General features: G+C 42.8%; 1 protein-coding gene across 2 annotated transcripts in view; it reads left to right on the top strand.

The window, feature by feature from the left end:
* LOC143276504 (origin recognition complex subunit 2-like) overlaps positions 1 to 27,935 on the top strand; it is a 42,803-nt gene that overhangs the window by 12,234 nt on the left and 2,634 nt on the right. For both annotated transcript variants that reach the window (XM_076581041.1, XM_076581042.1), the window contains exons 4-12: positions 653 to 730; positions 1,019 to 1,126; positions 3,376 to 3,497; positions 5,493 to 5,701; positions 9,674 to 9,806; positions 13,763 to 13,862; positions 20,532 to 20,675; positions 21,274 to 21,507; positions 25,929 to 26,047. In XM_076581041.1, the coding sequence (XP_076437156.1) occupies positions 653 to 730; positions 1,019 to 1,126; positions 3,376 to 3,497; positions 5,493 to 5,701; positions 9,674 to 9,806; positions 13,763 to 13,862; positions 20,532 to 20,675; positions 21,274 to 21,507; positions 25,929 to 26,047 (1,247 nt within the window). The remainder of the gene's footprint in view (positions 1 to 652; positions 731 to 1,018; positions 1,127 to 3,375; positions 3,498 to 5,492; positions 5,702 to 9,673; positions 9,807 to 13,762; positions 13,863 to 20,531; positions 20,676 to 21,273; positions 21,508 to 25,928; positions 26,048 to 27,935) is intronic.

Here is a 27,935-nt window from a genome sequence, read left to right as displayed (position 1 = left end):
ATGCATGTGTGTGTATGTTGTGTGTGTGACTGTGTGCATGCACACTTGTGTGCGTTTTGTGTGTTGTGGAAAGATCATGTTATTATTGGGCTTGCTTTCCTGTTAAAGTTGTGTGTCAGTTTGTTACATGATATGTTGCACACCAAATTTTCCCGTTCTGCTTGTGATTGGCATGTGTCACAGACTTCACAATATTTGATTTCTCTTTCTGAGATAATGATGTTATTCTGATCCTGATTGAGAGTGGAAGCAAGTCTGTATGTGTTTATTTTCCTCCCCTCCCCTCCCACCCCCACCAGCATCTTCCCCCTCCAGAGTTAATTAACTAACACAACATCACTTTGTCGCAGTGTCTACTTACCTAACACTAACACAACATCACTGTGTCATATTGTCTAGTTACCTAACACTAGCACAACAACACTGTCACAGCATTGTCTAGTTACCTAACAATAGCACAGCGTCTAGTTACCTAACACTAACACAACACTGTGACAGTGTCTAGTTGCCTAACACTGACACAACATCACTGTTTCACATCGTCTAGTTGCCTAACACTGACACAACATTGCTGTGTGACAGCGTCTAGTTACCTAACACTAACAAAACATCACTGGATCTAGTTACCTAACACAGCGTCACTGTGTGACAGCGTCCGAGATCCGGGACAGTCTAACGCCCGGCTCTTCACCCGGTGGGAAAGGACCAACCAGGAAAGTTGCTCAGTCAGGTCAGGAAGACTCTCTTTCTTTCCCTCTGTCTCTCTGTCTTTCTCTCTTTTTTCACTTTGTAGACTCTTTGTGTCTCTCTGTGTCTCTGTCTGCCTGTCTGTCTGTCTCTCATACACACACACATTGTCATTCTTTCTCTCACTCTCTCTTTCACACACAAACATACACACACACACACACACACACACTCACTCACTCACTCACTCACTCTTCTCTCCGTCCACACACCCTCCCACACAGATGACGGGCGATGTGTGACGTGACGCAGGTGACCTTTGTCCTCTCAGGTCAGAGACAGACGGTGACCCCCCAGAGAGACAAGAGGTCAGCGACAACGGAGGGGAGAGCACCCCAGACCACCACGCCGTACCGTCTGAGGAAGAGGAACGCCGTCGGTGTGTGGTTCGCTTCTTTCTCTTCTTCTGTGATTGCGCTGTTTCAGTTTCAGTTTGTTTCTCAAGGAAGCATCACTTCGTTCACTTTCAGTTTCTCAAGGAGGCGTCACTTCGTTCACTTTCAGTTTCATTTTCTCAAGGAGGCGTCACTTCGTTCACTTTCAGTTTCAGTTTCTCATTCGTTCACTTTCAGTTCTCAAGGAAGCATCACTTCGTTCAGTTTCTCAAGGAAGCATTACTTCGTTCACTTTCAGTTTCATTTTCTCATTCGTTTACTTTCAGTTCTCAAGGAAGCATCACTTCGTTCAGTTTCTCAAGGAGACGTCACTTCGTTCACTTTCAGTTTCATTTTCTCATTCGTTCACTTTCAGTTCTCATGGAAGCATCACTTCATTCAGTTTCTCAAGGAAGCATTACTTCGTTCACTTTCAGTTTCTGAAGGAGGCATCACTTCGTTCATTTTCTCAAGGAAGCATCACTTCGTTCACTTTCAGTTTCTCAAGGAAGCATCACTTCGTTCACTTTCAGTTTCTCAAGGATCACTTCGTTCACTTTCAGTTTCTCAAGGAAGCATCACTTCGTTCACTTTCAGTTTCTCAAGGAGGCGTCATTTCATTCACTTTCAGTTTCATTTTCTCAAGGAAGCATCACTTCGTTCAGTTTCTCAAGGAGACGTTACTTCGTTCACTTTCAGTTTCATTTTCTCAAGGAAGCATCACTTCGTTCACTTTCAGTTTCTCAAGGAAGCATCACTTCGTTCACTTTCAGTTTCTCAAGGAGGCTTCATTTCGTTCACTTTCAGTTTCATTTTCTCAAGGAAGCATCACTTCGTTCACTTTCAGTTTCTCAAGGAAGCATCACTTCGTTCAGTTTCTGAAGGAGGCATCACTTCGTTCATTTTCTCAAGGAAGCATCACTTCGTTCACTTTCAGTTTCTCAAGGAAGCATCACTTCGTTCACTTTCAGTTTCTGAAGGAGGCGTCACTTCATTCAGTTTCAGTTTCTGTTGGAGGCGTCACTTCGTTCAGTTTCAGTTTCTGAAGGAGGCGTCACTTCATTCAGTTTCAGTTTCTGTTGGAGGCGTCACTTCGTTCAGTTTCAGTTTCTGAAGGAGGCGTCACTTCATTCAGTTTCAGTTTCTGTTGGAGGCGTCACTTCGTTCACTTTCAGTTTCTCAAGGAGGCGTCACTTCGTTCACTTTCAGTTTCATTTTCTCAAGGAAGCATCACTTCGTTCAGTTTCAGTTTCTCAAGGAAGCATCACTTCGTTCAGTTTCAGTTTCTCAAGTAGGTGTCACTTCGTTCAGACAAATCTGTATACACTACATCACATCTACTAGGCAGATGCCTGACCAGCAGTGTAACCCAGCGTGCTTACTCAGGCCTTGAGTTTGTGCATGTATGTTTGTCAACCTGTCTAAGTGGATTTCTGCTATGGAATTTTGCCGGCAGACAATGCTATCGTTGCCAGGGGTTCTTTTCCAGTTTGGCAAGTGCCGCTGCACACAGCATCTTGGTTTATATAGTCTCATCCAAATGAATAGGTGCTCAGTTCGATTTTCCAGTCAAACGTGGGAGAAAGGGTGAGAGGGAGATTTGAACCCAGACACTCCAATTGTGCAGTTTGTAATAATGGTGGTGGTGTGTCCTCTTCTAACATAGAACACTGGTTGGATTTTAGATGAGGGTAAGGGAAGGGATAAGCAAAATGAGAGGGTGAGATGAGAATGGTGGTGATTGGAGGAGGGGGGGGGGGAGCGTGGGGGGCAGGGGGGCTTTGCGGTTTGTGTGTTTTGTGTCTGTTTGTAGTTGAGCATGATTGTATACATGTGTGTGTGTGTATGAGCATGTGTGTGTGTTGGTTGTGTGTGTTGTGTGTGTTTTTGTGTGTGTGTGTGGTTTGTGTGTGTGTGTTGTGTCTTTGTGTGTGTGGTGTGTGTGTCTGTGTGTGTGATGTGCGTGTGTGTGATGTGTGTGTGTGTTGTTAGTGTGCGTGTGATGTGTTGTGTGTGTTATGTTGTGTGTGTTTGTATGTGATGTGTGTGTGTGATATGTGTTTGATGTTTATAATGTTTGTGTGATGTGTGTGTGTGATGTGTGTTTGATGTTTATAATGTTTGTGTGATGTGTGTGTGTGATGTTTATAATGTTTGTGTGATGTGTGTGTGATGTTTATAATGTGTGTGTGATGTGTGTGTGTGATGTGTGTGTGTGATGTGTGTGATGAACCCTCGTTGTGGCGTGCTGCAGTGGAGGACTCCTCAGATGAGGACAGCGTGGGGGCGGAGAGCGATGACGACGACAGCGATGACGATGAAGACACTGAGAGGAGCTGTCAGAAACAGGGGGGACAACCCAAAACTCTTGAACTGGTGGGTGGGGTGTAGTGCTCTGCCCTGGTTTCTCTGTGTACCTGTCTGTGTGTCTTTCTGGTTGATGGAAGATGCAGTGTGTTGTGGACATGGAGCTCCCACATCAAACCCATACCTTTTTATACATGCACGCATGCACATGCACACACATCATGCACCTCATTTATTAAAACGGATGCATTGATACATACAGGCACACACAGGCACACACACACAAACACACACACACACCACACACACACCACACACACACACACCACACACAACACACACATACACACATACACACACAACACACACATACACACACACACAACACACACACACAACACACCACACAAACACACACACACCACACCACACAAACACACACACACATTTCTGCATAATCACACGTTTTGTGTTCCCACATACACACACATCTGCATACTCACACATACAGTTACTTCCATGTATGCACACTCACACATATAATCACACACTCCCATATAATTATGTATACTCACACATACACTCACACACTTCATATTTGCATACACACACACACTCAAATACTTCCATATATGCATACTCGCACAGACACTCACACAGACACTCACACACTTCCATATGTGCATACTTTCATTGGCACTCACACACTTTTATGTATAAATATACCTTAAAAAATATATATACATACATACATACATATATATATATATATATGGTGGTGTGTGTCCATTGAGATCGATGATGACCATCATTGTCATCCAGCTGGGGGATGGGGGGAGGGTGGTGGTGGGGTAGGGATGCTCATGAATCTATCTGTGAATGCGCGGATGGCTGAACAGTCCAATCTGTGCATGAAATGTTTGCTGACAGTTGGGGCAGACAAAGACAGGCATATCATTGTCAGGGAGCTTGTTTGCCCGTGACTTTCTGGCCTGCCTCTTCTGAACAGCTGCAGCAGTCCTGTTGGCCTCGCACAACTTTGTGCCTTTGTGCACAGCAGCGCACCATTTGTCACAGTCCACTGTAGATTCCTCCCAGGAGTCAGGGTTGATATCAAACGCTTTCAGAGTGACTTTCAGAGTGTGTGTGTGTGTGTGTGTGAAAATCATTTACAGCTTAGTCTTTTGTGAAGGACTATGACTCTCAAACTAGGAGGCAAAATTGCACTGGCTCTTAGTGCTGCAGCCTTGTGGGCTAGTTGGCCTTTGGGAACCATCCCAACGCCGACTGTCCTGAAACCCTCTTGGCCGAGAGAGTGGGGATGTAACTTGGGGCAAGACACTCTCCACTGTAATCAAATTCTAGCCCAAATAGTCGGAACAGCAGTTGCCTCCTCTGCTGTTCTGATGGTCATAGTCGGACACGACTGACTATCATATATATATAAATTTATATATATATATATATATATATATATGCATACTAGACACACTCACACAGATACAGTGTGCATTCAACCCCCATGCTTCCCAAGTACAGGTATAAATTAGAGGGTGGGGAAGGGGCAGGGGGGGAGAGGCAGTAAAACTGCCACACAAAAGATGTGGAACGATCAAACTCTTTCCCTCCATCCACTTTATTATCTCAGAGACAATCCTCTCCACCCCCTCACCCTCCCCACCCCCTCACCCTCCCCACCCCCTCAGTACCACCCCCTCACACTCCCCACCCCCTCATCCTCCCCCTCACCCTCCCCACCCCCTCACACTCCCCACCCCCTCATTAGTACCACCCTCCCCACCCCCTCATTAGTACCACCCTCCCCACCCCCTCACCCTCCCCACCCCCTCACCCTCCCCACCCCCCCCACCCCCTCACCCTCCCCACCCCCTCACCCTCCCCACCCCCTCATTAGTACCACCCTCCCCACCCCCTCATTAGTACCACCCTCCCCACCCCCTCACCCTCCCCACCCCCTCATCAGTACCACCCTCCCCACCTCCCACACACACACCCAGTCTACGAGTTAACCCCGGTTTGTTTGTGTCCCACCCCCCTCTCCAGACGACCAATGCGGAGGAGTACTTTGACCTGCACGCCTCAGCGGTGGTGACCTCTGACCGCACGCTGTGTCGCCTTGACCTGGGTCGACTGGACAGCGATGAACTGAGGGCAGCTCTGCACACCGCCCCCCCTTCCCCCCACACCTCACACCGCGCTGCCCTCCGTCGTCAGCACACACACCTCTTTCGTCGCTGGATGTTCAATATGTGGTGAGTGACACGGTGGTGGTGATGATGGTCCGTGATCGTGTTCATGTGATGATGGTGGTTTTGGTGGTGGTAGTGATGATGACATAGTGGTGGTGATGATGATGATGACATAGTGGTGGTGGTGATGATGATGACATAGTGGTGGTGGTGATGATGACATAGTGGTGGTGATGATGATGACATAGTGGTGGTGATGATGATGATGACATAGTGGTGATGATGATGACATAGTGGTGATGATGATGACATAGTGGTGGTGGTGATGATGACATGGTGATGATGATGACATAGTGGTGATGATGATGACGACAGTGGTGGTGATGATGATGATGACATGGTGGTGATGATGATGACATGGTGGTGGTGATGATGATGACATGATGATGATGATGACATAGTGGTGGTGATGATGATGACATAGTGGTGATGATGATGATGACATGGTGGTGATGATGATGACATGGTGGTGGTGATGATGATGACATAGTGGTGATGATGATGATGACATAGTGGTGGTGATGATGATGACATAGTGGTGATGATGATGATGACATGATGATGATGATGACATAGTGGTGGTGATGATGATGATGACATAGTGGTGATGATGATGATGACATAGTGGTGGTGATGATGATGACATAGTGGTGGTGATGATGATGATGACATAGTGGTGATGATGATGATGACATAGTGGTGATGATGATGATGACATAGTGGTGGTGGTGATGATGATGACATAGTGGTGATGATGATGACGACAGTGGTGGTGATGATGATGATGACATGGTGGTGGTGATGATAATGATGACATGGTGGTGGTGATGATGATGATGATGATGACATGGTGGTGATGATGGTGATGACGTGGTGGTGATGATGATGATGACATGGTGGTGGTGATGATGATGATGACATGGTGGTGGTGATGATGGTGGTGGTGGTGATGATGATGATGACATGGTGGTGGTGATGATGATGATGACATGGTGGTGGTGATGATGGTGGTGGTGGTGATGATGATGATGACATGGTGGTGGTGATGATGATGATGACATAGTGGTGGTGATGATGATGATGACATGGTGGTGGTGATGATAATGATGACATGGTGGTGATGATGGTGATGACGTGGTGGTGATGATGATGATGACATGGTGGTGGTGATGATGATGATGACATGGTGGTGGTGATGATGGTGGTGGTGGTGATGATGATGATGACATGGTGGTGGTGATGATGGTGGTGGTGGTGATGATGATGATGACATAGTGGTGGTGATGATGATGACATAGTGGTGGTGATGATGATGACATAGTGATGATGATGATGATGACATAGTGGTGGTGATGATGATGACATAGTGGTGATGATGATGATGACATAGTGGTGATGATGATGATGACATGGTGGTGGTGATGATGATGATGACATGGTGGTGGTGATGATGATGATGACATGGTGGTGGTGATGATGATGATGACATGGTGGTGGTGATGATGGTGGTGGTGGTAATGATGATGATGATGACATGGTGGTGGTAATGATGATGACATAGTGGTGGTGATGATGATGATGATGACATAGTGGTGGTGATGATGGTGGTGATGATGACATGGTGGTGGTGATGATGATGACAGCTTGGTAGTGGTGTGTCGTGGTGTGTGTATTACGATGTGTTAGTTTGTTGTGGTCTGTGGTGTGTCGTGGTGTGTGTATTACGATGTGTTAGTTTGTTGTGGTCTGTGGTGTGTCGTGGTGTGTGTATTACGATGTGTTAGCTTGTTGTGGTCTGTGGTGTGTCGTGGTGTGTGTATTACGATGTGTTAGTTTGTTGTGGTCTGTGGTGTGTCGTGGTGTGTGTATTACGATGTGTTAGCTTGTTGTGGTCTGTGGTGTGTCGTGGTGTGTGTATTAAGATGTGTTAGTTTGTTGTGGTCTGTGGTGTGTCGTGGTGTGTGTATTACGATGTGTTAGTTTGTTGTGGTCTGTGGTGTGTCGTGGTGTGTGTATTACGATGTGTTAGTTTGTTGTGGTCTGTGGTGTGTCGTGGTGTGTGTATTACGATGTGTTAGTTTGTTGTGGTCTGTGGTGTGTCGTGGTGTGTGTATTACGATGTGTTAGTTTGTTGTGGTCTGTGGTGTGTCGTGGTGTGTGTATTACGATGTGTTAGTTTGTTGCGGTCTGTGGCGTGTGTCATGTTTTGTGGATGTGAACATGAATTGATGGACATGTCTTATTGTGTGCGTTATGGCGTGTGTTGTGTTTTGTGGATCTGAACATGAATTGATTGACATGTATTATTGTGTGCGTTATGGCGTGTGTTGTGTTTTGTGGATCTGAACATGAATTGATGGACATGTCTTATTGTGTGCGTTATGGCGTGTGTTGTGTTTTGTGGATCTGAACATGAATTGATTGACATGTCTTATTGTGTGTGTTATGGCGTGTGTTGTGTTTTGTGGATGTGAACATGAATTGATGGACATGTCTTATTGTGTGCGTTATGGCATGCGTTGTGTTTTGTGGATCTGAACATGAATTGATGGACATGTCTTAGTGTGTGTGTGTTATGGTGTGTGCTTTGTTTTGTGGATGTGAACATGAATTGATGGACATGTCTTATTGTGTGTGTTACGGTGTGTGTTGTGTTTTGTGGATCTGAACATGAATTGATGGACATGTCTTATTGTGTGCGTTATGGCGTGTGTTGTGTTTTGTGGATGTGAACATGAATTGATTGACATGTATTATTGTGTGCGTTATGGCGTGTGTTGTGTTTTGTGGATGTGAACATGAATTGATGGACATGTCTTATTGTGTGCGTTATGGCGTGTGTTGTGTTTTGTGGATCTGAACATGAATTGATGGACATGTCTTATTGTGTGCGTTATGGCGTGTGTTGTGTTTTGTGGATCTGAACATGAATTGATTGACATGTATTATTGTGTGCGTTATGGCGTGTGTTGTGTTTTGTGGATCTGAACATGAATTGATTGACATGTATTATTGTGTGCGTTATGGCGTGTGTTGTGTTTTGTGGATGTGAACATGAATTGATTGACATGTTTTATTGTGTGCGTTATGGCGTGTGTTGTGTTTTGTGGATCTGAACATGAATTGATGGACATGTCTTATTGTGTGCGTTATGGCGTGTGTTGTGTTTTGTGGATCTGAACATGAATTGATGGACATGTCTTATTGTGTGCGTTATGGCGTGTGTTGTGTTTTGTGGATCTGAACATGAATTGATGGACATGTCTTATTGTGTGCGTTACGGCGTGTGTTGTGTTTTGTGGATCTGAACATGAATTGATGGACATGTATTATTGTGTGCGTTATGGCGTGTGTTGTGTTTTGTGGATCTGAACATGAATTGATTGACATGTTTTATTGTGTGTATTATGGCGTGTGTTGTGTTTTGTGGATCTGAACATGAATTGATGGACATGTCTTATTGTGTGTGTTATGGCGTGTGTTGTGTTTTGTGGATCTGAACATGAATTGATTGACATGTTTTATTGTGTGTATTATGGCGTGTGTTGTGTTTTGTGGATCAAAACATGAATTGATGGACATGTCTTATTGTGTGCGTTATGGCGTGTGTCATGTTTTGTGGATCTGAACATGAATTGATTGACATGTATTATTGTGTGCGTTATGGCGTGTGTTGTGTTTTGTGGATCTGAACATGAATTGATGGACATGTCGTAGTGTGTGCGTTATGGTGTGTTATGTATTGTGGATCTGAACATGAATTGATGGACATGTCTTAGTGTGTGCGTTATGGTGTGTTATGGTATGTGTTATGTCATGTCTTATGCATTGTGGTGTGTGTTACAGTGTGTTATAGGTGTGTGTGCTATGTGTGTGTGTGTTTTATGGTGTGTGTGTTGTGTGAGTGTGTGTGTGTTGTATCTGTGTGTGTGTGTTATGTTGTGTGTGTGTTTATATGTGTGTGAGTGTGTGCAGCAATGGGTTCAACGTGCTGCTGTTCGGCGTGGGATCCAAACGCGACCTCATAGAGCAGTTCCGCAAACAGTACCTGACAGAGTTCTCTCATCTTGTCGTCAACGGTTACTTCCCCAGCCTCACTATCAAACAGGTAAACAGGGCTGCGTTCAGCAGAGTGAGTCCCTTCACTTTGTTCACTTTGTGCACTTCACTTGTGTGTGTGTGTGTGTGCTATGTTGTGTGTGTGTGTGTGTTGTGTTGTGTTGTGTGCTACATTGTGTTGTGTATGTGTGCTGTGTGGTGGTGGTGTGTGTGTGTGTGTGCTACGTTGTGTGTGTGTGTGTTTGAGCGTGTGCTATGTTGTGTGTGTGTGTGTGTGTGCTGTGTTGTGTATGTGTGCTATGTGGTGGTGTGTGTGTGTGTGTACTATGTTGTGCTGTGTGTGTGCTATATTGTGTTGTCATTTGTGTGTGAGCATGTGTTTGTGCATGTGTAGCAGTGGTTTTCAACTCATGTTTCAACTTACTTTCTAAAAACACCAATGTACCCATTTTTTCTTTCATTGGTTTTGTTTTTGGAAACTTGTTGTTTTGCGAGAAAGCTAGGAACCCTCCACTTGTTGTATTACTAATTCTATCCACAAGTAGTCACTTCTTTTTAAGGTGCTAGGAACCCTCCACTTGTTGTATTACGAATTCTATCCACAAGTAGTCACTTCTTTTTAAGGTGCTAGGAACCCTCCACTTGTATTACTTATTCTATCCACAAGTAGTCACTTCTTTTTAAGGTGCTAGGAACCCTCCACTTGTTGTATTACGAATTCTATCCACAAGTAGTCACTTCTTTTTAAGGTGCTAGGAACCCTCCACTTGTTGTATTACGAATTCTATCCACAAGTAGTCACTTCTTTTTAAGGTGCTAGGAACCCTCCACTTGTTGTATTACTAATTCTATCCACAAGTAGTCACTTCTTTTTAAGGTGCAGGGTTCGTGGTTAAAAACAAATCACACTGTAGTCTGCAAATTGCAGTCTTTCTGTGCCTTGTGCATCTCTGCATGTGTGTGTTTTACCTGGCACATTCACATTTTACCTGTGTGTGTGTTTTACCTGGCACATTCACATTTTACCTGTGTGCGTGTTTTACCTGGCACATTCACATTTTACCTGTGTGCGTGTTTTACCTGGCACATTCACATTTTACCTGTGTGTGTGTTTTACCTGGCACATTCACATTTTACCTGTGTGTGTGTTTTACCTGCACATTCACATTTTACCTGTGTGTGTGTTTTACCTGCACATTCACATTTTACCTGTGTGCGTGTTTTACCTGGCACATTCACATTTTACCTGTGTGCGTGTTTTACCTGGCACATTCACATTTTACCTGTGTGCGTGTTTTACCTGGCACATTCACATTTTACCTGTGTGCGTGTTTTACCTGGCACATTCACATTTTACCTGTGTGTGTGTTTTACCTGGCACATTCACATTTTACCTGTGTGTGTGTTTTACCTGGCACATTCACATTTTACCTGTGTGCATGTTTTACCTGGCACATTCACATTTTGCCTGTGTGTGTGTTTTACCTGCACATTCACATTTTACCTGTGTGCGTGTTTTACCTGCACATTGTGTTTCACATGGCTGTGTGTTTTACCTGCACATTCACATTTTACCTGTGTGTGTGTTTTACCTGGCACATGCACATTTTACCTGTGTGTGTGTTTTACCTGCACATTGTGTTTCACATGGCTGTGTGTTTTACCTGCACATTCACATTTTACCTGTGTGTGTGTTTTACCTGGCACATTCACATTTTACCTGTGTGCGTGTTTTACCTGGCACATTCACATTTTACCTGTGTGCGTGTTTTACCTGCACATTGTGTTTCACATGGTTGTGTGTTTTACCTGCACATTGTGTTTCACATGGCTGTGTGTTTTACCTGCACATTGTGTTTCACATGGTTGTGTGTTTTACCTGTACATTGTGTTTCATCTGGCTGTGTGTTTTACCTGCACATTGTGTTTCACATGGCTGTGTGTTTTACCTGTACATTGTGTTTCACCTGGTTGTGTGTTTTACCTGTACATTGTGTTTCATCTGGTTGTGTGTTTTACCTGTACATTGTGTTTCATCTGGCTGTGTGTTTTACCTGTACATTGTATTTCATCTGGCTGTGTTTTACCTGCACATTGTGTTTCATGTGGATGTGTGTTTTACCTGTACATTGTGTTTCATCTGGTTGTGTGTTTTACCTGTACATTGTGTTTCATCTGGCTGTGTGTTTTACCTGCACATTGTGTTTCACTTGGCTGTGTTTTACCTGCACATTGTGTTTCATCTGGCTGTGTGTTTTACCTGTACATTGTGTTTCACCTGGCTGTGTTTTACCTGTACATTGTGTTTCACATGGCTGTGTTTTACCTGCACATTGTGTTTCATGTGGATGTGTGTTTTACCTGTACATTGTGTTTCACATGGCTGTGTGTTTTACCTGTACATTGTGTTTCATGTGGATGTGTGTTTTACCTGTACATTGTGTTTCATGTGGTTGTGTGTTTTACCTGCACATTGTGTTTCATGTGGATGTGTGTTTTACCTGTACATTGTGTTTCACATGGTTGTGTGTTTTACCTGCACATTGTTTTTCATCTGGCTTTGTGTTTTACCTGTACATTGTGTTTCATGTGGATGTGTGTTTTACCTGTACATTGTGTTTCACATGCTTGTGTGTTTTACCTGCACATTGTGTTTCATCTGGCTGTGTTTTACCTGTACATTGTGTTTCATGTGGTTGTGTGTTTTACCTGTACATTGTGTTTCATGTGGTTGTGTGTTTTACCTGTACATTGTGTTTCACCTGGTTGTGTGTTTTACCTGTACATTGTGTTTCATGTGGATGTGTGTTTTACCTGTACATTGTGTTTCATGTGGTTGTGTGTTTTACCTGTACATTGTGTTTCATGTGGTTGTGTGTTTTACCTGCACATTGTGTTTCATCTGGTTGTGTGTTTTACCTGTACATTGTGTTTCATCTGGCTGTGTGTTTTACCTGTACATTGTGTTTCATCTGGCTGTGTGTTTTACCTGTACATTGTGTTTCATGTGGTTGTGTGTTTTACCTGTACATTGTGTTTTACCTGGCTGTGTGTTTTACCTGTACATTGTGTTTCATCTGGCTGTATGTTTTACCTGTACATTGTGTTTCACCTGGCTGTGTGTTTTACCTGTACATTGTGTTTCATCTGGCTGTGTGTTTTACCTGTACATTGTGTTTCATCTGGCTGTGTGTTTTACCTGCACATTGTGTTTCACATGGTTGTGTGTTTTACCTGTACAGTGTGTTTCATCTGGCTGTGTGTTTTACCTGTACATTGTGTTTCATCTGGTTGTGTGTTTTACCTGTACATTGTGTTTCACATGGTTGTGTGTTTTACCTGCACATTGTTTTTCATCTGGCTTTGTGTTTTACCTGTACATTGTGTTTCACATGGTTGTGTGTTTTACCTGTACATTGTGTTTCACATGGTTGTGTGTTTTACCTGCACATTGTGTTTCATCTGGCTGTGTGTTTTACCTGTACATTGTGTTTCATCTGGCTGTGTTTTACCTGTACATTGTGTTTCATGTGGATGTGTGTTTTACCTGCACATTGTGTTTCATGTGGATGTGTGTTTCACCTGTACATTGTGTTTCATGTGGATGTGTGTTTTACCTGCACATTGTGTTTCATCTGGTTGTGTGTTTTACCTGTACATTGTGTTTCATGTGGATGTGTGTTTTACCTGTACATTGTGTTTCATGTGGATGTGTGTTTTACCTGTACATTGTGTTTCACATGGTTGTGTGTTTTACCTGTACATTGTGTTTCATGTGGATGTGTGTTTTACCTGCACATTGTGTTTCACATGGTTGTGTGTTTTACCTGTACATTGTGTTTCATCTGGCTGTGTGTTTTACCTGTACATTGTGTTTCATGTGGATGTGTGTTTTACCTGCACATTGTGTTTCATGTGGATGTGTGTTTTACCTGCACATTGTGTTTCATGTGGCTGTGTGTTTTACCTGTACATTGTGTTTCATGTGGATGTGTGTTTTGTCAGGTGTTGGGCAGCATCACAGAAGACATTCTGGGTCACCAGGGAACTTTCCGATCTCCTCTTGACCATGTAGAGTTCATTCGCCAACGCTTCGAAACCCAAGGTCAGATCATCAACTGTTGAATAACTGACCAGGTTGTTCAGTTTGCATTCCTTTGTTCCTGTAGTCAGTTTCCTGAGTGTTAGATTTTAGTGATGTTTGTTCCATGACCAGTGCAGTGTATGGTTTCCAAGTGACCAGGTGGTGTCCAGAACAAGTTTAGTTCGCTGACTCCATCAGAAATGCCAAACAGATAGTCACCTGCTATACGTACATGTCCATAGTTCACTGACTCATCAGAAATGCCAAACAGATAGTCACCTGCTATACTTACATGTCCATCACTGACTCATCAGAAATGCCAAACAGATAGTCACCTGCTATACTTACATGTCCATAGTTCACTGACTCATCAGAAATGCCAAACAGATAGTCACCTGCTATACGTACATGTCCATAGTTCACTGACTCATCAGAAATGCCAAACAGATAGTCACCTGCTATACTTACATGTCCATAGTTCACTGACTCATCAGAAATGCTAAACAGATAGTCACCTGCTACATGTCCATAGTTCACTGACTCATCAGAAATGCCAAACAGATAGTCACCTGCTATACTTACATGTCCATAGTTCACTGACTCCATCAGAAATGCCAAACAGATAGTCACCTGCTATACTTACATGTCCATAGTTGACTGACTCCAGTAGAATGGTACACCAGTCAGTCACCTGCTACATGTCCATAGTTGACTGACTCCAGTAGAATGGTACACCAGTCAGTCACAAGGCAATAGAAAGGAAGATGGATGCGGTACTCTTCCATATCATCAGGTTTTAACGGGAACTGGAATTGTTGGGATCTACATGAAGTGCCGAGCATGGCGTCGATCCTGGATTGATTGTATGATTTTCCATGTTTGAAAAAAAACACACCAAAAAATCAACCCAGACTCCCAGACAGACCAAGCAGTGATCCAAAGAGAGTTCAAAACACAAGGTTTGTAAAAACTTCGACCTCCCTTCTGTGGCTGGAGATCACAGCTTACCGTCACATGGAAGGTATCCACACAGACCCAAGATTACTGGATTCCATGTTGTCAGTCACAAACTCTGAAGTCATTATTCTAGTCGCCGTTCTATCACCATTTACAACCTGGGCTCCTCGGTATCCATTTGAAACACAAAAACACAACACTGCAAAAGTTCCTTCCACTTTATCTCGTTTGTGGGAGCCATGTTCCGACACAAATTCAACAGCTTTGCAGCCCAGAACATCAATGAGCCACATCTTACTGAACATGTGAACCCTAAATGGCGATCACAGTGGGTCACTCTTTCAAACAGTTTCACACACAAACGGTCAGTGATGGAAGCGATGGGAATCCATGTAGAAACATCAAACTGTCATTTGCAAACATTTGGTAAAGTGTTGTGGTATTGTGAAAAATCACATGGTTCTTCCGCTGAAATGTTAGTGAAGCATTGTTGATGCGGAGTGCATGCATGTACACAGTGAGATTGAGTCAGTGATCAGTAACTGTGAGATTGAGTCAGTGATCAGTAACTGTGAGATTGAGTCAGTGATCAGTAACAGTGAGATTGAGTCAGTGATCAGTAACAGTGAGATTGAGTCAGTGATCAGTAACTGTGAGATTGAGTCAGTGATCAGTAACAGTGAGATTGAGTCAGTGATCCGTAACAGTGAGATTGAGTCAGTGATCAATAACAGTGAGATTGAGTCAGTGATCCGTAACTGTGAGATTGAGTCAGTGATCAATAACTGTGATATTGAGTCAGTGATCCGTAACTGTGAGATTGAGTCAGTTACCAGTAACTGTGAGATTGAGTCAGTGATCAATAACTGTGAGATTGAGTCAGTGATCAGTAACTGTGAGATTGAGTCAGTGATCAGTAACTGTGAGATTGATCAATAACTGAGATTGAGTCAGTGATCAATAACTGTGAGATTGAGTCAGTGATCAATAACAGTGAGATTGAGTCAGTGATCAGTAACTGTGAGATTGAGTCAGTGATCAGTAACTGTGAGATTGATCAATAACTGAGATTGAGTCAGTGATCAATAACTGTGAGATTGAGTCAGTGATCAATAACAGTGAGATTGAGTCAGTGATCAGTAACTGTGAGATTGAGTCAGTGATCAGTAACTGTGAGATTGATCAATAACTGAGATTGAGTCAGTGATCAATAACTGTGAGATTGAGTCAGTGATCAATAACAGTGAGATTGATCAATAAAGGTGAGATTGAGTCAGTGATCAATAACTGAGATTGAGTCAGTGATCAGTAACACTGAGATTGATCAATAACTGTGAGATTGAGTCAGTGATCAACAACTGTGAGATTGAGTCAGTGATCAATAACTGTGAGATTGAGTCAGTGATCAATAACTGTGAGATTGAGTCAGTGATCAATAACAGTGAGATTGAGTCAGTAATCCGTAACTGTGAGATTGAGTCAGTGATCCGTAACTGTGAGATTGAGTCAGTTATCAGTAACAATGAGATTGAGTCAGTGATCAATAACTGTGAGATTGAGTCAGTGATCAACAACTGTGAGATTGAGTCAGTTATCAGTAACAGTGAGATTGAGTCAGTGATCAATAACAGTGAGATTGAGTCAGTGATCCGTAACTGTGAGATTGAGTCAGTGATCCGTAACTGTGAGATTGAGTCAGTGATCAGTAACAGTGAGATTGAGTCAGTGATCAGTAACAGTGAGATTGAGTCAGTGATCAATAACAGTGAGATTGAGTCATTGGTCAGTAACTGTGAGATTGAGTCAGTGATCAATAACAGTGAGATTGAGTCAGTTATCTGTAACAATGAGATTGAGTCAGTAATCCGTAACTGTGAGATTGAGTCAGTGATCAATAACTGTGAGATTGAGTCAGTGATCTAGAACTGTGAGATTGAGTCAGTGATCAATAACAGTGAGATTGAGTCAGTGATCCGTAACTGTGAGATTGAGTCAGTGATCAATAACAGTGAGATTGAGTCAGTGATCCGTAACTGTGAGATTGAGTCAGTGATCAATAACAGTGAGATTGAGTCAGTGATCCGTAACTGTGAGATTGAGTCAGTGATCAATAACAGTGAGATTGAGTCAGTGATCAATAACAGTGAGATTGAGTCATTGGTCAGTAACTGTGAGATTGAGTCAGTGATCAATAACAGTGAGATTGAGTCAGTTATCAGTAACAATGAGATTGAGTCAGTAATCCGTAACTGTGAGATTGAGTCAGTGATCAGTAACGGTGAGATTGAGTCAGTGATCCGTAACGGTGAGATTGAGTCAGTGATCCGTAACAGTGAGATTGAGTCAGTGATCCGTAACGGTGAGATTGAGTCAGTGATCAGTAACGGTGAGATTGAGTCAGTGATCAGTAACGGTGAGATTGAGTCAGTGATCAATAACTGTGAGATTGAGTCAGTGATCAATAACAGTGAGATTGAGTCAGTGATCCGTAACTGTGAGATTGAGTCAGTGATCAATAACAGTGAGATTGAGTCAGTGATCCGTAACTGTGAGATTGAGTCAGTGATCAATAACAGTGAGATTGAGTCAGTGATCAATAACAGTGAGATTGAGTCATTGGTCAGTAACTGTGAGATTGAGTCAGTGATCAATAACAGTGAGATTGAGTCAGTTATCAGTAACAATGAGATTGAGTCAGTAATCCGTAACTGTGAGATTGAGTCAGTGATCAGTAACGGTGAGATTGAGTCAGTGATCCGTAACGGTGAGATTGAGTCAGTGATCCGTAACAGTGAGATTGAGTCAGTGATCCGTAACAGTGAGATTGAGTCAGTGATCCGTAACGGTGAGATTGAGTCAGTGATCAGTAACAGTGAGATTGAGTCAGTGATCAGTAACAGTGAGATTGAGTCAGTGATCAGTAACAGTGAGATTGAGTCAGTGATCAGTAACAGTGAGATTGAGTGATCAGTAACAGTGAGATTGAGTCAGTGATCAGTAACAGTGAGATTGAGTCAGTGATCCATAACTGTGAGATTGAGTCAGTGATCAGTAACTGTGAGATTGAGTCAGTGATCAATAACTGTGAGATTGAGTCAGTGATCAGTAACTGAGATTGAGTCAGTGATCAATAACAGTGAGATTGATCAATAACGGTGAGATTGAGTCAGTGATCAATATCTGAGATTGAGTCAGTGATCAGTAACACTGAGATTGATCAATAACTGTGAGATTGAGTCAGTGATCAACAACTGTGAGATTGAGTCAGTGATCAATAACTGTGAGATTGAGTCAGTGATCAATAACTGTGAGATTGAGTCAGTGATCCGTAACTGTGAGATTTAGTCAGTGATCAATAACTGTGAGATTGAGTCAGTGATCAATAACTGTGAGATTGAGTCAGTTACCAGTAACTGTGAGATTGAGTCAGTGATCAATAACAGTGAGATTGAGTCAGTAATCAGTAACAGTGAGATTGAGTCAGTGATCAGTAACAGTGAGATTGAGTCAGTGATCAATAACTGAGATTGAGTCGTAGCCATGTACCAAGTGGTTATTCAAGGGTACGCACAAAAGACTTAACTAAATATGATTAATTGAAGGATAGACGAGATCCCACACACAGGCCAGGAATATATAGAGGCCAGTCACAAATGGGTTTTTCTATTGTTTTATTTACAATAGTTATAAGAACATAAAAAGAGAAAACTAAGAAGAGAAGACTGAGAAGAAGAACTAAGAGAAGAACTAAGAAGAAAAAGACAAGAAGAGAAGACAGTGCCTGGAATGACATAAACAAATGTCATTAGCACAACATGTCGGCACAAGTGAATTGTAAAGCACATGTATACATGTTACATGGAAAGACTACCACTTGGTAATGCATATGTGTGAAGATCAAACACTGACATCAAATGACATTCCTAATACATTTAAATAGTGCAGTTAAAGTGATTGAAGTGATGCTGACTTAGTGAAAGTACACTGACAGTATAGATTAGGAAAGCTTATACTGTGTCAAAGTGACTCAAATGAATCAGTTTATCATGTTGCACTATACTGGAGTAAGCCGTATAGGAGAGAGCATGACAACTAAATTACAATTAACAGACTGATACATATCAGGTGGTTTTAACCAATAACTGATATTGATCCAACACTATCTTGTAATCATAACAGCAGAATACTGCACTCATCTTAGAGTACTGAGCACACTGTAGCAGTACAACTGATATTAGTGTGAAAGATAATACCTGAATAACAAACAAGATAGAGAATCAGTGGCTTAGATACAATACTGGCAAACTGATAGACCAGATAGTAAGTGAAGAACCATCATGGCTTAACCATTAAGTGGTGATCAATAACAGTGAGATTGAGTCAGTGATCAGTAAGAGTGAGATTGAGTCAGTGATCAATAACTGTGAGATTGAGTCAATGATCAATAACTGAGATTGAGTCAGTGACAGTGAGATTGAGTCAGTGACAGTGAGATTGAGTCAGTGATCAATAACAGTGAGATTGAGTCAGTTACCAGTAACTGTGAGATTGAGTCAGTGATCCGTAACTGTGAGATTGAGTCAGTGATCCGTAACTGTGAGATTGAGTCAGTGATCAGTAACTGTGAGTTTCAGTCAAGATTTAGTCAACCATCATTAACAGTGAGATTCAGTCAAGATTTAGTCAACCATCATTAACAGTGAGATTCAGTCAGGATTTAGTCAACCATCATTAACAGTGAGATTGAGTCAGTGATCAGTGAGATTGAGTCAACCATTGATAACAATGAGATTCAGTCAGTCACCAATAACAGTGGGAATCAAACAGTTATCAATAACAGTGATATTAAGTTAGTAGATTGAGTCAGTCATCAGTCACACTGAGAATGAGTCAGTCATTAATCACAGTGAGACTGGGTCAAAGACCGAATCAACCATATTAACAGTGAGATTGAGTCAGCCATCAATAATGGTGAGATTGAGTCAGCCATCAATAATGGTGAGATTGAGTCAGCCATCAATAACTGTTAGATTGAGTCAGTGATCAGTAAAAGTGAGACTGAGTCAGTCATAACAGTGAGATTGAGTCAGTCGTCAGTAACAGTGAGATTGAGTCAGTAGATTGAGTCAGTGATGAGTAACAGTGAGATTGAGTCAGTCATAACAGTGAGATTGAGTCAGTAGATTGAGTCAGTGATGAGTAACAGTGAGACAGAGTCAGTAGGTTGAGTCAGTGATGAGTAACAGTGAGACTGAGTCAGTAGATTGAGTCAGTGATGAGTAACAGTGAGATTGAGTCCGTGATGAGTAACAGTGAGACTGAGTCAGTAGGTTGAGTCAGTGATGAGTAACAGTGAGACAGAGTCAGTAGATTGAGTCAGTGATGAGTAACAGTGAGACTGAGTCAGTAGATTGAGTCAGTGATGAGTAACAGTGAGATTGAGTCAGTGATGAGTAACAGTGAGACTGAGTCAGTAGATTGAGTCAGTGATGAGTAACAGTGAGATTGAGTCCAGACTGAGTCACTGTTGTGCCGATCATGTACTTTTCATTGTTCAGTGAACACAGGTGTGTAATTGCTTGGGGGGATTTTGTAGTTGTTGAAAATTCCAGACAATGAAGATTTTTATCTGTTGTTGTCAGTCTTGTTGGCCATGTACATTAGTCTGTTGAGTGACTACAGGTGTGTCATTTCCTGGTGTTTTTTTGTTGTTTTTTAAAAAAAATTTTGCAGACTATGAAGATTTTTACCTGTTGATTCACAACGTGGATGGAGCCATGTTGCGCGGGGAGAGAACACAGAACGTGTTGAGTCTGTTGGCTCAGATCAGTGGTGTGCACGTCTTGGCCTCTGTCGATCACGTCAACGCCCCACTCAGTGAGTGGGGGGAGGGGTATTGGATTGTATTAGATTATTTGTAACTTTGTATAGTGGAGTGTGTGGAGGTGGGGGGGGCTGTGGGGGGTATAGGATTGTATTAGATTATTTGTAACTTTGTATAGTGGTGTGTGGGTGTGGGGGGGGGGGGTATAGGATTGTATTAGATTATTTGTAACTTTGTATAGTGGTGTGTGGGTGTGGGGGGGGTATAGGATTGTATTAGATTATTTGTAACTTTGTATAGTGGTGTGTGGGTGTGGGGGGGGTATAGGATTGTATTAGATTATATTTAACTTTGTATAGTTGTGGGTGGCAGTGGGGTATAGGATTGTATTTGATTATATGTAACTTTGTATAGTTGTGTGTGTGGGTGGGGTAGAGGATTGTATTAGATTATATTTAACTTTGTATAGTGGTGGGGAGATAGTATTGTGTTGAATGGTGTAACATTGTATGGTGTGTGTGTGTGTGTGTGTGAGTTAAGGGAGGGCGGGGGGGTATAGCATTTGCGTTGCACAGAATTTGGTGACGTGTGTGAACGTGGTGATGTTGCAACGGTCACTGTGTTTAACCCCTCAGTCACTGGTCATTTCAGTCTGGGACCAGACCAAGCTGAGTCGCTTCCAGTGGGTGTGGCAGGACGTGACGACCTTCACCTTGTATCTGTCAGAGACGTCCTATGAGAACTCCCTCCTGGTGCAGCAGTCCGGGGGACTAGCCCTTCGTTCCCTGGCTCACGTCATGCGCAGCCTCACGCCCAACGCTCGCAAAATCTTTGAGCTGCTCGCTCAGTACCAAGTGGAGAACGCTGATAACTCTGCTTTCATTGGTCAGTTTGTGTACTGTGGTAGCTGCTTTTTCATTGGTCAGTTTGTGCACCGTTGGTAACTGTTTTCATTGGTCAGTTTGTGCACCGTTGGTAACTGTTTTCATTGGTCAGTTTGTGCACTGTGGTAACTATGTTTTCATTGGTCAGTTTGTTCACCGTGGTAACTGTGTTTTCATTGGTCAGTTTGTGCACTGTGGTAACTGTGTTTTCATTGGTCAGTTTGTGCACTGTGGTAACTGTGTTTTCATTGGTCAGTTTGTTCAGTGACAGGGTTTAGTTGTTGTGTAACACTGGTAACTTGCCTTTCAGTGACAGGGTTTAGTTGTGTAACACTGGTAACTCGACTGTCAGTGACAGGGTTTAGTTGTTGTGTAACACTGGTAACTCGACTGTCAGTGACAGGGTTTAGTTGTGTAACACTGGTAACTTGTCTGTCAGTGACAGGGTTTAGTTGTTGTGTAACACTGGTAACTTAACGGTCAGTGACAGGGTTTAGTTGTGTAACACTGGTAACCTGTCTGTCAGTGACAGGGTTTAGTTGTGTAACACTGGTAACTTGTCTGTCAGTGACAGGGTTTAGTTGTGTAACACTGGTAACTTGTCTGTCAGTGACAGGGTTTAGTTGTTGTGTAACACTGGTAACTTAACGGTCAGTGACAGGATTTAGTTGTTGTGTAACACTGGTAACTTGTCTGTCAGTGACATGGTTTAGTTGTTATGTAACACTGGTAACTTAACGGTCAGTGACAGGGTTTAGTTGTTGTGTAACACTAGTAACTTAACGGTCAGTGACAGGGTTTAGTTGTTGTGTAACACTGGTAACTTAACGGTCAGTGACATGGTTTAGTTGTTATGTAACACTGGTAACTTAACGGTCAGTGACAGGGTTTAGTTGTTATTTAACACTGGTAACTTAACGGTCAGTGACAGGGTTTAGTTGTTGTGTAACACTGGTAACTTAACGGTCAGTGACAGGGTTTAGTTGTTGTGTAACACTGGTAACTTAACGGTCAGTGACATGGTTTAGTTGTTATGTAACACTGGTAACTTAATGGCCAGTGACAGGGTTTAGTTGTTGTATAACACTGGTAACTTAACGGTCAGTGACAGGGTTTAGTTGTTATGTAACACTGGTAACTTGTCTGTCAGTGACAGGGTTTAGTTGTTATGTAACACTGGTAACTTAACGGTCAGTGACAGGGTTTAGTTGTTATGTAACACTGGTAACTTAACGGTCAGTGACAGGGTTTAGTTGTTATGTAACACTGGTAACTTAACGGCCAGTGACAGGGTTTAGTTGTTATTTAACACTGGTAACTTGTCTGTCAGTGACAGGGTTTAGTTGTTGTGTAACGTTGGTAACTTAACGGTCAGTGACAGGGTTTAGTTGTTGTGTAACACTGGTAACTTAACGGTCAGTGACAGGGTTTAGTTGTTATGTAACACTGGTAACTTAACGGTCAGTGACAGGGTTTAGTTGTTGTGTAACATTGGTGTGAGTCATTTCTGGTTAACAATATGTGTATAGTGTTCTGTAATCACTGTGTAACATTGTGTTGTCACTGTGTTGTGGTGTGTCATCACTGTTTAGTGGTGTGTCATCACTATGTAGTGGTATGTTGTCACTGTGAAGTTGTGTGTTATCATTATGTGTACTGTGTCATCACTGTATAGTGGTGTGTCATCCCTGTGTAGTGGTGTGCTATCACTGTGTGTGCTGTGTCATCACTGTGTAGTGGTGTGTTATCACTGTGTGTGCTGTGTCATCACTGTGTAGTGGTGTGCTATCACTGTGTGTGCTGTGTCATTACTGTGTAGTGGTGTGTTATCACTGTGTAGTGGTGTGTCATCACTGTGTAGTGGTGTGTTATCACTGTGTGTGGTGTGTCATTACTGTGTAGTGGTGTGTCATTACTGTGTAGTGGTGTGTTATCACTGTGTAGTGGTGTGTCATTACTGTGTAGTGGTGTGTTATCACTGTGTAGTGCTGTGTCATCCCTGTGTAATGGTGTGCTATCACTGTGTGTACTGTGTCATCACTGTAGTGGTGTGTTATCACTGTGTAGTGGTGTGTCATCACTGTGTAGTGGTGTGTTATCACTGTGTGTGGTGTGTCATCACTGTGTAGTGGTGTGTTATCACTGTGTGTACTGTGTCATCACTGTGTAGTGTGTTACCACTGTGTGTGCTGTGTCATCACTGTAGTAGTGTGTTATCACTGTGTAGTGGTGTGTTATCACTGTGTGTACTGTGTCATCACTGTAGTGGTGTGTTATCACTGTGTGTACTGTGTCATCACTGTGTGTGCTGTGTCATCACTGTGTAGTGGTGTGTTATCACTGTGTGTACTGTGTCATCACTGTAGTGGTGTGCTATCACTGTGTGTACTGTGTCATCACTGTGTGTGCTGTGTCATCACTGTGTAGTGGTGTGCTATCACTGTGTGTACTGTGTCATCACTGTAGTAGTGTGTTATCACTGTGTGTACTGTGTCATCACTGTGTGTGCTGTGTCATCACTGTGTAGTGGTGTGTTATCACTGTGTGTACTGTGTCATCACTGTAGTGGTGTGTCATCACTGTGTGTGCTGTGTCATCACTGTAGTGGTGTGTTATCACTGTGTGTGCTGTGTCATCACTGTAGTGGTGTGTTATCACTGTGTGTACTGTGTCATCACTGTAGTGGTGTGTTATCACTGTGTGTACTGTGTCGTTACTGTGGAGTGGTGTGTTATCACTGTGTGTACTGTGTCGTCACTGTAGTGGTGTGTTATCAGTGTGTGTGCTGTGTCATTACTGTGTAGTGGTGTGTTATCACTGTGTGTGCTGTGTCATCACTGTGTAGTGGTGTGTTATCACTGTGTGTACTGTGTCATCACTGTAGTGGTGTGTTATCACTGTGTGTACTGTGTCATCACTGTAGTGGTGTGTTATCACTGTGTGTACTGTGTCATCACTGTGTAGTGGTGTGTTATCACTGTGTGTACTGTGTCATCACTGTAGTGGTGTGTTATCACTGTGTGTACTGTGTCATCACTGTAGTGGTGTGTTATCACTGTGTACTGTGTCATCACTGTGTAGTGGTGTGTTATCACTGTGTACTGTGTCATCACTGTAGTGGTGTGCTATCACTGTGTACTGTGTCATCACTGTAGTGGTGTGCTATCACTGTGTACTGTGTCATCACTGTAGTGGTGTGTTATCACTGTGTGTACTGTGTCATCACTGTAGTGGTGTGCTATCACTGTGTACTGTGTCATCACTGTGTAGTGGTGTGTTATCACTGTGTGTACTGTGTCATCACTGTGTAGTGTGTTACCACTGTGTGTGCTGTGTGATCTCTGTAGTGGTGTGTTATCACTGTGTACTGTGTCGTCACTGTGGAGTGGTGTGTTATCACTGTGTGTACTGTGTCATCACTGTGTAGTGTGTTACCACTGTGTGTGCTGTGTCATCACTGTAGTGGTGTGTTATCACTGTGTACTGTGTCGTCACTGTGGAGTGGTGTATTATCACTGTGTGTACTGTGTCGTCACTGTGGAGTGGTGTATTACCACTGTGTGTGCTGTGTCATCACTGTGTAGTGGTGTGTTATCACTGTGTACTGTGTCATCACTGTAGTGGTGTGTTATCACTGTGTACTGTGTCGTCACTGTGGAGTGGTGTATTATCACTGTGTGTACTGTGTCGTCACTGTAGTGGTGTGTTATCACTGTGTGTACTGTGTCATCACTGTAGTGGTGTGTTATCACTGTGTACTGTGTCGTCACTGTGGAGTGGTGTGTTATCACTGTGTGTACTGTGTCGTCACTGTAGTGGTGTGTTATCACTGTGTGTACTGTGTCATCACTGTGGAGTGGTGTGTTATCACTGTGTGTACTGTGTCGTCACTGTAGTGGTGTGTTATCACTGTGTACTGTGTCATCACTGTAGTGGTGTGTTATCACTGTGTGTACTGTGTCGTCACTGTAGTGGTGTGTTATCACTGTGTGTACTGTGTCATCACTGTAGTGGTGTGTTATCACTGTGTACTGTGTCGTCACTGTGGAGTGGTGTATTATCACTGTGTGTACTGTGTCGTCACTGTGGAGTGGTGTGTTATCACTGTGTGTACTGTGTCGTCACTGTGGAGTGGTGTATTATCACTGTGTGTACTGTGTCGTCACTGTGTAGTGTGTTATCACTGTGTGTACTGTGTCATCACTGTAGTGGTGTGTTATCACTGTGTGTACTGTGTCGTCACTGTAGTGGTGTGTTATCACTGTGTGTACTGTGTCGTCACTGTGTAGTGTGTTATCACTGTGTGTACTGTGTCGTCACTGTGGAGTGGTGTGTTATCACTGTGTGTACTGTGTCGTCACTGTGGAGTGGTGTATTATCACTGTGTGTACTGTGTCGTCACTGTGTAGTGCTGTGTTTCAGGCATGTCGTTCCAGGACCTGTATGTGCGTTGTCGTGAGTCGTTCCTGGTGAACAGCGACCAGACTCTCCGAGCTCAGCTGGTTGAGTTCAGAGACCACAAGTTGATACGTGTCAAAAAGGTAAGACACCCTGTCTGGGGCTGAGGGCATGTCTTTTTGTTGTTGGTTTTTCTAAGTGTCTGTTGTTTTTGGTCACTGTCCTGGAAACTGGTTCTCTGTTGGTCTTGATAACAAATGTTGAGTTTGTGTCCATGTCATAATAACAAGACTGGGTCGGTGTGACCCATGCTTTTTAAAGAGAAAAAAACGTGGTCACCCCTCGAAAGCTCGTGTAGGTCATGCATGACGCATACCTTTTTAATAGTGATTTCAGAAGGTTTAATTTGCAATTAGTGAAGGAAATAAAGAAGTTTTACGTTCTGTATTGTTAACCTTCGCTGGCTGTCGCTTTTGACTACACATGGAAGCTCATGTGGGTCGTCCACGACCCATACCACTGTCGCTTTTGACTACACACAGAAGCTCATGTGGGTCGTCCATGACCAATACCTTTAAAGAGACAAAAACCTGTAAATTCCTCCAAAGCTTAAAACAATATATAGAAAAGGAAAACATACTGTTACAATTGATTACACACACATACACTCGCACACACACACACAGACTCACAGAAACACATGCACTCAGAAGAAACACATGTTCACGCATTCACACACACGCACGCACAACTGATCACACACACAAATGCATAACACCACATGCACATACATACAAACCCTACTTATGGATACAGAGATAGAGAGAGACAGACAGACAGACAGACAGACAGAGAGAGAGAGATGTCTCGTAGCATCCTATACACGCACAATCAAAGATATTCAGTCACACAGGTACATGCTGTTAGAGAAAGGGATGGAAGGGGGTTACAGCTGAAGACAGGCGAAAGGGACGGGGCGGGGAGGGGGTAGTGGGGTAGTGAGGCTATTGAACGTAAAACTTCTTTATTTCCTTCACTAATTGCAAATTAAACCTTCTGAAATCACTATTAAAAAGGTATGCGTCATGCATGACCTACACGAGCTTTCGAGGGGTGACCACGTTTTTTCCTCTTTAAAAAGCATGGGTCATACACGACCCACACAAGCGTCCGTGTGTAGTTAAAACGCCACCTTCAATTGCTCATTAACTAATTAATGAATTTTTTCATTTTTTGACAAAAGTTGGCCTTTTAGGTGTAGAAAGCATTTCTGAAATTTCGTAGAAAAATATTAAGAATTGGCTGAGATATTTGCGTTTTTGCACCCTTCTGGGTCGTGTATGACCTACGATAGCCAGCGAAGGTTAATGTCAGTACAGATGGTGAATCTATGTTGGTGACTGTGTGTCTGCCTCAAATGATGACACTGTTTCCATGTGAAATGTCAGTACAGATGGTGAATCTATGTTGGTGACTGTGTGTCTGCCTCAAATGATGACACTGTTTCCATGTGAAATGTCAGTACAGATGGTGAATCTATGTTGGTGACTGTGTGTCTGCCTCAAATGATGACACTGTTTCCATGTGAAATGTCAGTACAGATGGTGAATCTATGTTGGTGACTGTGTGTCTGCCTCAAATGATGACACTGTTTCCATGTGAAATGTCAGTACAGATGGTGAATCTATGTTGGTGACTGTGTGTCTGCCTCAAATGATGACACTGTTTCCATGTGAAATGTCAGTACAGATGGTGAATCTATGTTGGTGATTCTGTGTCTGCCTCAAATGATGACACTGTTTCCATGTGAAATGTCAGTACAGATGGTGAATCTATGTTGGTGACTGTGTGTCTGCCTCAAATGATGACGCTGTTTCCATGTGAAATGTCAGTACAGATGGTGAATCTATGTTGGTGACTGTGTGTCTGCCTCAAATGATGACACTGTTTCCATGTGAAATGTCAGTACAGATGGTGAATCTATGTTGGTGACTGTGTGTCTGCCTCAAATGATGACACTGTTTCCATGTG

The sequence above is a fragment of the Babylonia areolata genome, chromosome 32 (genome assembly GCF_041734735.1).
Source record: "Babylonia areolata isolate BAREFJ2019XMU chromosome 32, ASM4173473v1, whole genome shotgun sequence".
NCBI lineage: Eukaryota > Metazoa > Mollusca > Gastropoda > Neogastropoda > Buccinidae > Babylonia > Babylonia areolata.
Note: the sequence above shows the minus strand (reverse complement) of the source record. Positions and strands in the feature narration are given on the sequence as shown.